This window comes from Leucoraja erinacea, chromosome 9 (genome assembly GCF_028641065.1).
Source record: "Leucoraja erinacea ecotype New England chromosome 9, Leri_hhj_1, whole genome shotgun sequence".
In the NCBI taxonomy this organism is placed as follows: Eukaryota; Metazoa; Chordata; class Chondrichthyes; order Rajiformes; family Rajidae; genus Leucoraja; species Leucoraja erinaceus.
Window position 1 is genome coordinate 39,866,064 of NC_073385.1, and position 14,482 is coordinate 39,880,545.

Genomic DNA, 14,482 nt, shown 5'->3' on the forward strand with positions numbered 1-14,482 from the left:
ATCACACCTCAGAGGATGGCCACCGGTGGGATCCCTCAGTCTAGAGCAATCCACACTCAAGACCCTCATGCTAATGGCGCTCGTCTCTGCACAAAGGGTCCAGTCGCTACATCAACTACGACTGGACAACATGGTAACTACCCCAGACTGCATCACATTCACTATGCCGGGGTTAGTTAAACAAAGTAGGCCAGGTATGTCCAACTCGCCATTAATCTTCCGGGCCTACCCTCCAGAACCTAGGCTGTGTGTAGTGACCCATTTATACAACTATGTAGACACAACCCATACACTTAGAGGGAGTGAAAAAGCCTTATGGGTCAGCCACAAGAAGCCTTTTGGACGGGTAACCAGCCAAACTATATCTAGGTGGTTAAAACAGGTCCTGAAAGCTGCAGGGATTAACACTGATGTTTTTAAATCCCATTCTATTAGGGCAGCATCTACGTCAGCGGCGGAACGGATGGATGTTCCCATAGACCACATCCTAAGTACAGCAGGATGGTCAAGGGAATCGACGTTCCGGATATTCTATCATAAACCGCTGATGCAGAAAGATTTGTTTGCAGAGAAAATTTTAGAAACTGCAAATTTATAATTTAAGCCCAAGGGAGCTATTTTTGTTATTGTTTAATAAACATTTTTGTTTTCAAAAAACAAACAGATTCGTTGGTCTTTAGATACTACTTCCTCCCTCGATAACTTCGGCAGCGAGTGATATAGCTGTTACACGGTTTGAAATCACAGACCTTTGAAGTCTTCACGTAGTCACTCACATGACTCCGAAGTAAAATAGTGAGATTAAACGAGTACTTACCAGTGCGAAGTTTGATCCGTATTTTATGAGGAGTTACGATGAGGGATTACGTGCCCTCCGCTCCCACCCTCAGTATATGGATCAAACTAGAACTGATGTCTCTTTAATCTTTACTATCTTTACTTCAAATATTGTGTCTACCTGTGATTCCACACCGCCGCTTGGAAGTATGCCGCGCCTGCGCACTGGGTGGGTTCTTCACGTAATCCCTCATCGTAACTCCTCATAAAATACAGATCAAACTTCGCACTGGTAAGTACTCGTTTAATCTCACTATTAATTATGCTAGAAATGACATGACATGTGGAAAAATGTGACAGTCAGAGTAGCAATTATTGTTGGTTGTTTCTATTCACCCTCCAATGTGGGGAATGTTTATTAATCCATTAACAATCCATTATGATAGGGGGCAAAAAAGACAGGAAAATGCAAGTTAGTGTATTAAACAGCATCTTCAGAGGCAAAAGTATGTATTGACCTCTGTTTAGTCTCTGCATTAGGAGGGAAGAGGAAATATTGTCAAATGCAAGAGGCAGAGGTGGGAAGGTGATAGATTAATTCAGATTATTTTGGGGAAGGGGGTGTGGAGGGAAATGAAAAAGGTGAATAAAGGGAGAAGAAATCTAGGTGGAAAAGGTGAGTGCATGTGGGATATGTACATACCATCTTGTAGAATGGCTGCTAATCAGCAGCCGTCCGTTTAACTCACTTTTTTTTGGAGTTTTAGTAAGTCCTGTCCTTTGTTGGAGAATGGACTTTTTAATGTGGGGGGAAGGAGGTAATTATACTTCTAGGTCCCTACCTGGTTGGTGAGGCAGCTTTTTTTCCGGGCTGCCCCATCGACCCGTCCTCGTGGCCTACAAGCGGGCGTGGAGCGCCGTTTCCTGGCGGGGACCGCCCAGCACTTCGGCTTCGGTGGCGGCACAGCATTGGGGCGCTATCGCGGAGTGGGCGATGCCTTGCCTGGGTCGCCGCGCTGGATCGACACACTGGAGCTCCGGTGAGCTGTGACCGCCGAGATCAACACCTCCGGGCTGCGGATCTGCGGAGCCGACTCTAACATCGAGAGCCTGGGATCTCCAAACCGACGTGGCCTTGTCGGCTTCAGAAGCCGCGGTCCCCAGTCAGGAAGCGGCCTTTCCAGGTGGCCCAGCCGCTGAGAGGATTCTCCCGACGCCGGGGCAACACCACCCGGTGAGAACGGCCAGGAACATCGGGCCTCCGTAGAGGCAATAGCGGTGGCCTCAATAGGCCTGACTATGGGTGAACTGGGGATGGGGACTGGACATTGTGCCTTCCCCCACAGTGGTAACCATTGTGGGGGGATGATTTTTTTTTTGTGTGTAAGTAAACATGTTAGTCTGTGTCCAAGATGGCTGTCGGAAGGGAGAGTGGACGCTGGCGCGCTTTAGCTGCCGCTGCTCTCTCTTCACATTGTGTTTTTGATTTTTTGTCTTTGGATTGAATTCTGTTTTTAATTTGTGTTTTGGTGATGTCTTTATTATTTATTTTATTCCGATTATATGTTTTATTATTCTTGTTAATCTCTGTAAGGTGTCCTTGAGATTTTTGAAAGGAGCCCAAAAATAAATTTATTATTATTATTACCATCAAAATGTAAGCTGTCCAAGTGGCAGAACATCATCTCGTCTAATTTGTGATAGGCCTCACCTTAGTATTGGTAGAGGCATTGAGAACCATCAAATAAGTGTGAATCTGGAGTCATATGGTGACTCCAGATGGGAAGGAGATTGATGCAAAACAAAATATTACACATGCTTGTAATCTGAAGCATACAGAAAATGCTGGAGTAAGAGAACGAGCAGTATCTCTAAAGTCCAAAGAATATTTTAACCATACAATGAAGTGCTGTCACTGGAGCAAGTGAGCTACCAAATATTTCTAACAGCAATTAAGGATCTTATATAACATCTTCAGAATCTCAGTTTAAATTGTCGTTTAAAGGATGCGTCTAAAATATTAGCCTAATTTGCATGCTCAAATTCCACAAGGGATTTCTTCAGATTTACTATCCTGCCACAAGCACTAATGCACAGGGCAAACATGCTGAAGGGTGCAAAGACAGATAATGATTAAAATTGAATGAAACAGAATTGTAGTGCACCCATTTTTATATTTGGGTAAAAATATCCAACTACACACTAATCACTACCAAGGTTCATAAGTTCATGCCCCCACACAACATAGGTGAAGACAAAAAACTCATTGAAGTTCTGATGACAAATCCTCATGCGCTACCAGGGGACAATGAGCTTCAGCCCACATGGTTCCACATCTGCAAAGGCCAAAAAAAACAAAAGGGCTGCCCTGATTCATGCTAAATTGGTGCCCTGTAATTATTCCTCTCATCTCCTCCCCTGCCCCCCCCCCCCCCCCCCCCCCCCCCCCCTATCCTTGGGTTCCTATTAAATCTTTCCCTTCTCACCTTAAGCCTCGGGTTCTTTAATTTCCTTTACTTGGAAAAAGACAATAGACAACAGGTGCAGGAGTAGGCCATTTGGCCCTTCGAACCAGCACCGCCATTCAATGTGATCATGGCTGATCATCCCCAATGAGTACCCCGTTCCTGCCTTCTCCCCATATCCCCTGACTCCGCTATTTTTAAGAGGCCTATCTAGACCTCTCTTGAAAGCATCCAAAGAACCTGCCTCCACCACCCTCTGAGGCAGAGAATTCCACAGGCTCACCACTATCTCTGAGAAAAAGTGTTTCCTCATCTCTGTTCTAAATGGCTTACTCCTTATTCTTAAACTGTGGCCCCTGGTTCTGGACTCCCCAACATCGGGAATATGTTTCCTGCCTCTACCGTGTCCAAGCCCTTAATAATCTTATATGTTTCAATGAGATACCCTCTCATCCTTCTAAACTCCAGAATATACAAGCCCAGCTGCTCCATTCTCACAGCATATGACAGTCCCGCCATCCCGGGAATTAACCATGTAAACCTACGCTGCACTCCATCAATAGCAAGAATGTCCGTCCTCAAATTAGGGGACCAAAACTGCACACAATACTCCAGGTGTGTCTCACTAGGGCTCTACAACTGCAGAAGGACCTCTTTGCTCCTATATTCGATTCCTCTTGTTATAAAGGCCAACGTGCCATTTGCTTTCTTCACTGCCTGCTGTACCTGCAAGCTTACTTTCATAGACTGATGTACAAGGACCCCCAGATCCCGTTGTACTTCCCCTCTTCCCAACTTGACACCATTTAGATAGTAATCTGCCTTCCTGTTTTTGTTACCAAAGTGGATAACCTCACATTTATCCACATTAAACTTCATCTGCCGTGCATCTGCCTACTTCCCCAACCTGTCCAAGTTACCCTGCATTCTCATAGTCAAAAAGACTATGCATTTACCCTATTTGTGCCCCTCATGACATTTACACATCTGCAAGATCACCCCCAGTCTCCTATGTTTCAAGGAATAGAATGCTAGCCTGCCCAACATCTCCCTATAACTCAGTCCCCCATCCTGGCAACATCCTCAAATCTTCTCTGCAATCATTCCAGTTCAATGCCATATTTTTTAATAGAATTACCAAAAGGAACACAATACTCCAAGTGTCGTCTCACAAACATCTTGTATAACTGCAACATTATGTCCCAACTTCTGAACGCTATTCCCTGACTGATGAAAGCAGTATGCCAAAAGTCTCCTTCACCACCTTGTCTACCTGTGATGCCACTTACAAGGAACTATTTAATTATACTCCTTGGTCCTTCTATTCTGTAATAATTCCCTGCTGTTCACTGTGAAAGTCCATCCTATTTTGTCTTCTCAAAATGCAACACCACACACTTAGGTGAATCTGTGGAATTCATTGTTACAGATGGCTGTGTGCCAATGTCAGATTGATAGGCACTTGTTTACCAAAGGTGTCAAATATTAGGGAGAGAAAGCAGGCAACTGGGGTTGAGAGGGAAAGATAGAACAGCCATGATTGGATGGCAAAGTAAAGTAAACTCGATGGGCCGAATGTCCTAATTCTGCTTCTATGACTTGTGAATTTATCCAGATTAAAGTGCATTTGCCATGCCTCAACTCACTTGCCCAGCTGATCAGCACACTGTTGTAACTCTTGATAACTTTCTTCACTGTCAACGATACCATTTATTGTCATGTCATCTATAAACTTACTCATCATGCCTTGTACATGCTGATTCAAATTATTGACAGAGGACAAACAATGCGCCCAGCACCAATCCGAGGTACACCTCTGTGTAGTGGCCATTTGGTTGTTTTGCATGTCACTGATGATGGCATGTGCCTTTAAAGTTTAGACTGCCCGTTATATTGTGGGTGGGATTTATGACGTGTTTTTGGGCGTATTTGGAGCTTAGATGCTTGCGCAGAAGTCTAGTTTTCAGATTAGTTTGAAGAGACGATGGAGAAGGTCAATACTTCGACCATGTCAATGTTACGGAGACACGAGGAGTTTTGTAATGTTTAAAGTTGCAAGTTTGAATTCAAGGAAGATTGCAGTAACGAGTCGGAAGAAACTTGGATGTATCTTGCTGTTTACCATCAACAATAAAGCATTTATTCAACAAAAGACTGTGTTTGAAGCTTTATGAGTGAAGAAGCTCTGAAGGTCTCTGAGGAAGCTTGCACGCGTATTGAAGATATTCCCCTTATCCATTCTCATCCAAATAGCGGCTAGAGAATTAGTTTCTCAAAAGATAAGAAAAATCTGCTGCTATACACTGTTCAACACAAAGCTTAAAGGTTTGTTTGTCCCTCTCTTTCCATAATTTCCACTTCCAAAAAAAAACGCTGACTTTTTTGGCGACTAGTTTTTTTCCCTTCCACAAATGTAGGGCACTAGTGCTACTACAGGACCAGTGACAAGGTCAAGGAAGTAGTACTCACAATAACACTAAATAATTACACATACTCAATCTCTAAATTGTAAACATTAATGGAGTCAATTGTATAGAACTACATGTTTGATTTAGGATAGGCAAGGTTTAAAATAGATTATGAATACTTACTGTCTTTTACTGCCTTTTTACCTGCAAAACATAAATAACCATTTAGCATTATGCAAGTGAAGCACTTCTAAAATTAAACTGGAAATCATGGCTAATTCTATGTTAAACTGGAAAACAGTCTATAGTCTACCTTCAATTAAAAAAGCACCTTAATGATTCCCAAACCAATATAGTCAAGAAAGTGAAACAAAACAGAAAATGCTGGAGATACTAGGCAAGCCAGGCCACGTAGATGCATAGAGAGTAAGATTACATAGAAAGTAGATTTGTTTCAGGTTGAAGAGCCTGCATTAGAATTTTTTGGTTTACATTTTATGTCTGTAAGTACTTTCTTGCTGTGCAGAACGGATAGGAACATCATATGAGGGGGCACAAGAGCGGCAAGGGTGTGGTATAAAGGTGCTAATACTATTGAGTAGGACACTGGCAATATTGAATGTATAGACAGTAACAATGTATTAAAGAGATTTTGCACAATTTTTGTTTTGTTTTGATAGAAAGAATGGATATTGGTTGCAATTAACCTTGTTCAAACATTTCATGTAATAAATAGTGCAATTTCAAACCATTTGTGTGTGCAAACGAACTCCAATTCTACATGATGGCCCAATTAAATAGAAGGCATTATTTTACAATTATTTTATCCAGCTATCACCTTAATCAATAAGTATTACACTGGGATTTGACCTCCATTGCAAGCAATGGCAAACCCTGAACAGAATTCGCACCCTCCATGCAAGAACAGCCCATCACCTACATAAGGTGGGGGATGACAGACAGCCCTGCTTGTGACTGTGGACATCCAGACCGTACCACACATCGTGAATGACTGCTCACTGAGGCTTTTCCCTGGTGGCATCAAAGCCATCCATCCAGTAACTGATGCTGTCCTGGCCTGGATGTCTACCCATGATCCACAACTTTAGGTTGTGCACGCCATACGCAAGAAGAAGAAGAAGAAGCTCTCTACCATCTCTATGGTTACAGGATCAACTAAATTTTTTTTTTAAAGCTCCCCAATATGTCTTCAAGGATTTTTAAAATATCTCTCAGGCCACTTACCTCCATATGATATCTTGTAAAATAAGATAGAGGTGATAGCTAAACTAGGCCATAATTCCCTGTAAGCTATGGCATAAGGTTTCATTTTAAACCACCACTCTGCAACAGCTCGACCGGCCATTATCTGCGGGTTGAAACAGAGAATTAATATGGATGGGGCAAGGATGGACGGCAAAAGGATACAAAGTGCCAGAGTAACAGCGAGTCAGGCAGTATCTCTGGAGAACATGGATAGATGCCATTTCGGGACAGGACCCTTCTTCAGGAATCCCCAATGCCTCACCTTTACCAAGGATGTCCACTCCCTTTATGCCTCCATCTCGCACCAGTAAATACCCTTGACCATGACCCCACAAACACCAGGCTATCAGTTCCCATATTGTTTCTGATCTCATAGCCCCTGGTGATCTCCCTAAAACAGCTTCCAAACATATAGTCCCCAGCCCCGCACTGCCTGCTTCAGCAGTTCAAGGATGGCAAATGTCCTCATGAGATTGGGGCAGAGCAATTAGTTTAGTTTAGAGATGTAGCATGGAAACAGGCCCTTCGGCCCACCGTGCCCATGCTGACCAACAATCATCTGTTCACATTATTTCTATGTTACCCCACTTTCACATCCACTCCCTACACATTCAAGGAAATTTACAGAGGGGAATTAACCTATAAACCCAATGTAATAAAAAGGAACAATAGACGCAACGATCAGCCGAGAAGGTTGTTGGCTGCAACCTTGCCCCCCCATCGACGAATTGTACACTGCAAGGGCCAGGAGGAGAGCAGCTAATATCATCTCTGACCCCTCTCACCCTGGCCACAAACTCTTTGAAGCACTTCCCCCTGGAAGGCGACCGGACTATCAAAGCCGTCACAGCCAGACATAAACACTGCTTTTTTCCACGAGCAGTAGCTCAACTCAACAGCCAAAAGTGTACAGCCTCCTTTTGCTCTGATATTTTATTTCATTCTTCACATGTTTAAATTATGTTTTATTTTTAATTGTCTACTGTATATCGTGTTGTTACTTGCGAGCAAAGCACCAAAGCAAATTCATTGTATGCATACATATTAGGTGAATAAAATGTATTCAATTCAATTAAAAATGCTGGAGTAACTCTGCTGGTTAGGCAGCTTCCTCAGAAAGAATAGATAGATAAACTACTCCTTAAACAGTAGGTAAAATTTACTGAAGCCAGTTAACTAACAAAACACATGTCATTGGAAAGTGGGAAGACACCACTGGCGCAAATCTGCCAGCTGTGCCGGCGTGATTTGTTCCATGAACTAGTTAAAAATCGACAAAATCTTCTCAATCAGGCTTTTGAAATACCTGCCTTACTGCAATTCAAACATAAGGTATAAAAACTAATTAATGGAAGTTTACAAGTCTCATATGGAAAGGACTCTGCCCGCTGAGCCACTACTCCGTGGCATACCAACATTAAATGAAAGCCACTCGTAAAATTTGGCTTTACTGCAAGTAGAAAGACCCAATACAGCACCAATGCAACATCCGCCTACAGTTGACGTCTGGGGCACACGGCGCCCAATGTAGATCAGGACGGGGATCACAACTCCAATACAGCGCCAGCCTGCAGTAGTTAGCTACCCTCGGGGCTGGGGTCACAGCACTAGGCCCAAGTGCCCGGACCGGGAGCAGTCGGCTCCACAACTCGCTCGCAAAGGACAGGCAAACTACTCGCCATCCAAAGGCCAGCGCGCTAGTCGCAAGCGGGTCCATTCCCCGGTCGATTACACGTATCAAACCACGACCGACATCAGACTCCTGAGCTTTACCTTGTCGCGGCTTCGCTTCACGTCGCTTTCACTCCAAGGAAGGTCACCGGTGAAGGCCGGCCGAAGATCCCAGCTCGCCACCGCCTGCGACAGCGCCTCTGGCCGGCGGGAGGTTGGGGAGAAATGTGATTTCTTAAAGCAGAAATAAGCAAAGATCCTATAGCTCTGCTATAAGATCTTTGGAAATAAGCAACTGCAGATGCTCGCTAATACATAAAAAGACACATAGCGCTCGAGTTACTGCCGGTCAGGCAGCATCTCTGGAAAACATGGATAGATGATCAATCCTGATTCAGTTTATTGTCCTCCTCACATGCAGAGGTACAGTGTGTGCTATCCAGTCAAAGAACAGACTGGAGGGAGCAAAGATTATCCAGTATCTTTGGTAGGGAGGTTGCACGGCAGTCGAGGTCACGACCCGCGACCCGTACTGTTGCCACACAACGCCGTCTGGAGTACACGAGGTGAACATCAGGTAAACACATACTATGGCTGCCAGTACAGCTGGCCCTTCTTCTGTCCCAGCATCCGGCCACCACACTCTGGTTCCACATTCGTGGACCCCGGGTCGTCTATCCCTCTACGGTCGGGGTGGGTGGGGGGGTGGGTTCGGGGAGGTTAAAGTGGGGGAGGGGGGGGGGGGAGGGTCAGGGGTCAGGGGGGGTGCCGGTGGTGCAGCACGGTCAGTGACTCTGGATGGGCGGAGGGTCCAGACTGCCCAACTCTGCTGCAGCTGACGGGGGGGACGTTGCCAGGTTTTCGTCCCCGTGTGTCCGCTGCCGACCCACAGCGTGGCCGCACAGAGGGAGACGGGGCGGAAGGCGGCCGTGGCTGGACAGCACTGATTCCAGAGGATACGCTCTTTCGGCTGATTACACCTTGCTCGTGTTCAGAGCAAAGATATTAGAGCATTTGGTACAGAGAGCTCAGTCACCATCCACAATTATTTACAGCGCAAAAATGGATAATTTCGGCGGTTTTTAAACAGGTAAAAAAGTACACGTTTCGTGTGTTAACAGTGTATGCGAGAGGCTGCCATGTCCTCCAGACGGATTGAGCTGCTCCGTGCGTCACGCCCTTTTGATCCGATGACCTTACGTGCAACCCCCCTATACACGAATACATTCAAGCCATCCACATATTTAAAGGAGAAAGTGTACAACATTTAGTGCAAGATATAACATTGAAGTCTGATAAAGTCCAATTAAAGATATACAGGTCTCCTTGATGGGAGGTCACTGTGGCGGATGTGAGGACCGTTCAATTGTCTCCGTATCCACTTTCTGCCTCATGTCCGACTGATCAAGTCTGTTCATGCACAGTAATAGTTCTTCCTCAGCTTAAAGACATGGATGTCAGTTAAGAACACGTTAGGAGTCAGGGTCCTGGAAAGATCTTAATATTTACAAAATGCCAACAGTGGCTGTGATGTTTGGTGGACTGTGTGGGTTGGGAGGACCCGTTGCTCCTCCCGTGCAGCAGGTGGCGAAGCACAGGACAAAGGGAGATGTTGTGGATATAGTTTATCCTGTCTGTAGACAGTCTGTGTGTGCAGTCAGATTCTGTGTGAGCAGCCATTTTGTGTTGTCTTGCTGCCAGCATTGAGTAATGTAACAAAGACTTCTGTTGTACCTTGAAAACTCTCAAGTTTTATGTAGAACGAGAAAACGAACACGAAAGTGGTGTCAGGAGTGGGATTCTTCGGATTGCGTCCAAAGATCCAGATAAGAGCCTATTTTTCGAGACGGGACTCCGGCCCGGACCAGCAGCAGCTCCAGGCCCACGGCCAGCTCGGAGAAGAAGCACCAACCTTATTTCAACTCCGCCTGCCCCGCTGGGCCAATTGGCAGCCCCGGACCAACAGGACACCGGCCCGGAGCAGCGGCGGCCCCAGGCCCACTGCCAGCATGGAGAAGAAGCGCCAATTCCAGCCCAACCCAGCATCAACTCCCGAGGAACCCGCTCCCCGACGGGCCGGGAACCGCCAGCCGCACCCTCCGCCTGGCCAAACCCCCAGCACCGGCAAAAGCCAAGCACCAACCATCAACGGGGACACACATAAAATGCTGCAGCAACTCAGTGGGACAGGCAGCAGCCTCGGAGAAAAGGCATGGGTGACGTTTTAGGTCGAGGCTCTTCTCCAGAGATGTTGCCTAACCCGCCAAGCACCCTGTGTGCATCCCCGCTGATGAGGGGGACAACCGACAGCCACTGGACAAGGCAAGAGGCGCAGCTGATGGTCTCCGGCCTGCCGGGGAACAGGCCCACCAAGAGCCAGAGCAGAGCCGGCTGCAAGCCCAGGGCCGCGACCACTCCGGGCCGGCGCCCCGCCAGTCCAGGGCCGCCAGTCAATCCGACGGAACAGGCAGAGCCGAGCTGGCGCTAGCGCCTCCCACCCCCCCCGCGCTGTCCCTCAGCCAGCCTATTAGGGCATGGGGCACCCAAGAGGGGACTGGGCACCCGGGAGGGAACGGGGCACCCGGGAGGGAACGGAGCACCCGGGAGGGAACGGAGCACCCGGGAGGGGAAAGGGACTGCCCAGCAGCTGCTCAACAGTGCCTGAGATCCGAGCCCGATCAAGGACGAATCGCAGACCTGCGCGAACACGCACACACAGCTGCCGAGAATGTTTATAGCGAGTGACCTCACCATACGCAGTCGGAATACCGAACTCGCTTACTCGTTTCCTTTAGAAACGCATAAGGGACTTGCCAACGGCGGAGCGCACACGCAGCAGCACGTTATTTTCTCGATCTCGTGGCGGTAACGCGCATGCGCGGGGCTTTCAGCTGCGCCGACCGTTGCCGCGCATTTTGGGCGCGGTGACCGAGTGCGCGATGGCGCAGCAGACTAAAGACAGCTCTACCCCGGGCGCCGAACTTGTAGACGCAAAGGACCCCTCATTGGCGGCCGACTTGATGGATCTACGTGGTGCCGAGCCCGAAGCTTGTGGACCGAAGTGGTGAGCCTAGAGCCTAAAGTCCATCTGGGACCTTTCATGTCTCATGGGCAGGCGGCCTTTGCAAGGTTACACGCCCATCACCTCCACAGGAGACACGAAAGATTCCCGTTTCATTGCACGCCCTTTGCTCCGCCTCTGGGCCTGTAACCATTGTTGCAAAGGCTGCTTCCCAGCACCTACACGAGAGACATAAACGGTCCCCGTCTCATGGCACGCCCTTTGCTCCGTCTCTAGGGGGCAACATCTGCATCAAAGCCTGCCCCCATCTCAGTTACAAGCACCAGCCCATCCTAACGTGGTTGGATTTCCACAGCTGCCAAATTAAACTTAGAATTAATATTATAGAGGAACCGAACTTTCTAGCTGTTCATTTGTTGCCCATCTCTAAACATCACAACGCAAGAGGTGACCACGTATCCTTGGAGCGTAGGAGGTCGAGGGGATGATCTTACAGAGACGTATAAGATCATTTGCGGAATGCGCAGGATAATTTATCCAGAGTAGGGGAATCAAAAACCGGGGGTTTAAGGCGAGGTGGGGAAAGATTTATTAGGAATCTGAGGAGCAACTTTTTCCACACAGAAGGGTGGTGGGTAAATGAAATGATCTGCCAGGGGAGGTAGTTAAGGCATGTACTATAACAAAATTTAAGTGACATTTAGACAAGTACATAGAAAGAAAAGATTTAGAGGATTATGGGCTAAACTCAGACAGGTGGAACTAGTGTAGAAGGAAATTTTGGTCGGCATGGGCGAATAAGTGAGTTTGGTATTCTGACTGCGCATGCCCAGGTCATAGGTCATTCGCGATAAACATTCTCGGCAGCTCAGCTGCTGTGTGTATACAGACCTGCGTTTCATCCATAGTCAGTATTGAACCCGGATCTATGGTGCTGCAAGCGCTGTTGAATTGCTACTGGATCGTCCCCTCCTGAGTGTCCCATCCCTGTCCGGGGTGACCCTGAACTGACGGGATACCGGCCTGGAGCAGTGGCGGCCCCAGGCTTCCAGCCAGCGCAGAACGTCAGTCCAGTGCTGTCGGTTAACCCGGGGGTCAGGCAGAGTTGAGCTGGAGTTAGCGCTTCTTCTCCGTGGTGGCTGTAAGCCTGGTGAAGCCACTGCTCCGGGCCGGTGTCTCGTCAGTCCAGCGTCACCCTGAACATCTCTGGCCGCCCCCAGACAGGGATGGGACACTCGGGATGGGAGGGGGGACAATCCAGTAGCAAATCAACAGCGCTTGCAGCGCCAGAGACCGGGTTCGATCCTGACTACGGATGAAACGCAGGTCTGTACACACACAGCAGTTCAGCTGCCAAGAATGTCTCACCATCGGTCCAGTCTCTCCTCCTGTCTCCCACTCGCATCTGCACCCTCTAGCTGTTACACCCCGCTCTCCCGCTGCCTGGCACCCCTGTTCCTCAGATTAAATATATTTTTACACATAAATTATGAATAAATATAAGAATTTATACACCGTTTATGCAGCCAGCGCTTCGTTTGGTTTTTCATTATCACAAATGACTTTTGACAAGTCCCATAATTCCTTGCATTTTTCAGAATACCGAAATTGCTTAATAGGCTGATGGGTCTGATCCTGTGCTGCATGAGCTCTGTAGTCTAACATAATTGATTAAATGATTCATGTGATGAATATTTATCAGATATATAAAAGATTTTGTATAGATATATAAAGGCATTTGTTCAGCAGCTTTATGGCTCTGGCTTTGCAATCTATTTAATGTTATTGATTGCTACTTTAATAACTTTTGCTATTTCTTCTTGGTGAAGTTTTGGTAAAAATCAGTTCTCGACCCTTGTTTGGTTGTGGTTTGCAGTGATGCTGAACGTTTTCAGGTGTGAAACTGTTAAGGTCACAGTTTTGAGATATGCAATTTACATATATGAAACAAGTATAATTGATAGTGTAAGAATGAGCAGAAGGAAATGTTTCTGTCCTCAAATTAAAGTTTAGTATTGCAAAGTTAATTGTTGGAAAAAATGTTTAGCAATTGGTTCCATTTTTTTTGTTCCAGCATTGAATTAAAAGAAGCAATGATAAAAGCTGAATTCGGGGATGGTTCAGAATATCAAAATGAACAATTGGTCTCCCATTGTGCCGTTGTTCCTGAGGGAGGTATGATGGTTTGTGTAAATTACCAAAGTTCTGACAAATTAGATATGGTATCACACTGTCATGTTATCAAGGGAAATCTACAAAATCTTATCAAAATAGTAAATGATATAGAGGATTCATTCTATGCTGGGTGACTATTGCAGCTAAGATATTTTAATTTGGAATACTTAGCTAAAGAAATCGTCAAAATCGGTCTAATTATTTTTAATGTAATATATAAATTTAATTAGTGATCACTAATTACATTGAAAGCAGCATAATGAAAGTTTATTTTATCCCATAATCTCCCTTTGTATACAAACACAAATGCGTATCTTGCCCTTTTGAATACAGCTGGTTATAATGTTATAATGCATGCTTCCATAGAGCAACAGGTGACGTTTCAGGTCAGTACCCTTCTTCAGACTTCAGCCAGAAGAAGGGTTTCTGACCGGAAATATCATCAATCCATTTTCTTCAGGGAAGCTGCCAGACCAGCTGAGTTACTCCAGCATTTTGTGTCTATCTTTGAGATAAATCGGCATCTGCAGTTCATTTATATTATGTTTCTATAAAACAATTTGGATCTAATGTGATTGAATTAGGGAACATGATTTGTATTAGGTGGACTGAATTGGTCATAAGGTGATTTCAATCGGGAAATGAAAATTCAAAATTAGCTTGGCAATTAATAAGCAGAAATAAATCTATCATGGGGA

At 46.1% G+C, this 14,482-nt stretch overlaps 1 protein-coding gene and 1 long non-coding RNA gene across 2 annotated transcripts in view; one reads left to right on the plus strand and one right to left on the minus strand.

The window, feature by feature from the left end:
• Positions 1 to 6,900: 6,900 nt before the first annotated feature.
• Positions 6,901 to 11,455, minus strand: LOC129700278 (uncharacterized). Its single transcript, XR_008724026.1, has 2 exons — positions 11,339 to 11,455; positions 6,901 to 7,019 (listed from the first exon to the last, which is right to left on the minus strand). It is a non-coding gene; the product is annotated as an uncharacterized LOC129700278 (long non-coding RNA).
• A 20-nt stretch (positions 11,456 to 11,475) lies between these two features.
• Positions 11,476 to 14,482, plus strand: part of tdrd9 (tudor domain containing 9) — a 99,061-nt gene continuing 96,054 nt past the window's right edge. Inside the window, exons 1-2 of the mRNA XM_055640623.1 lie at positions 11,476 to 11,651; positions 13,684 to 13,784. Of these exons, the coding sequence (XP_055496598.1) occupies positions 11,527 to 11,651; positions 13,684 to 13,784 (226 nt within the window). The 5' untranslated portion in view covers positions 11,476 to 11,526. The remainder of the gene's footprint in view (positions 11,652 to 13,683; positions 13,785 to 14,482) is intronic.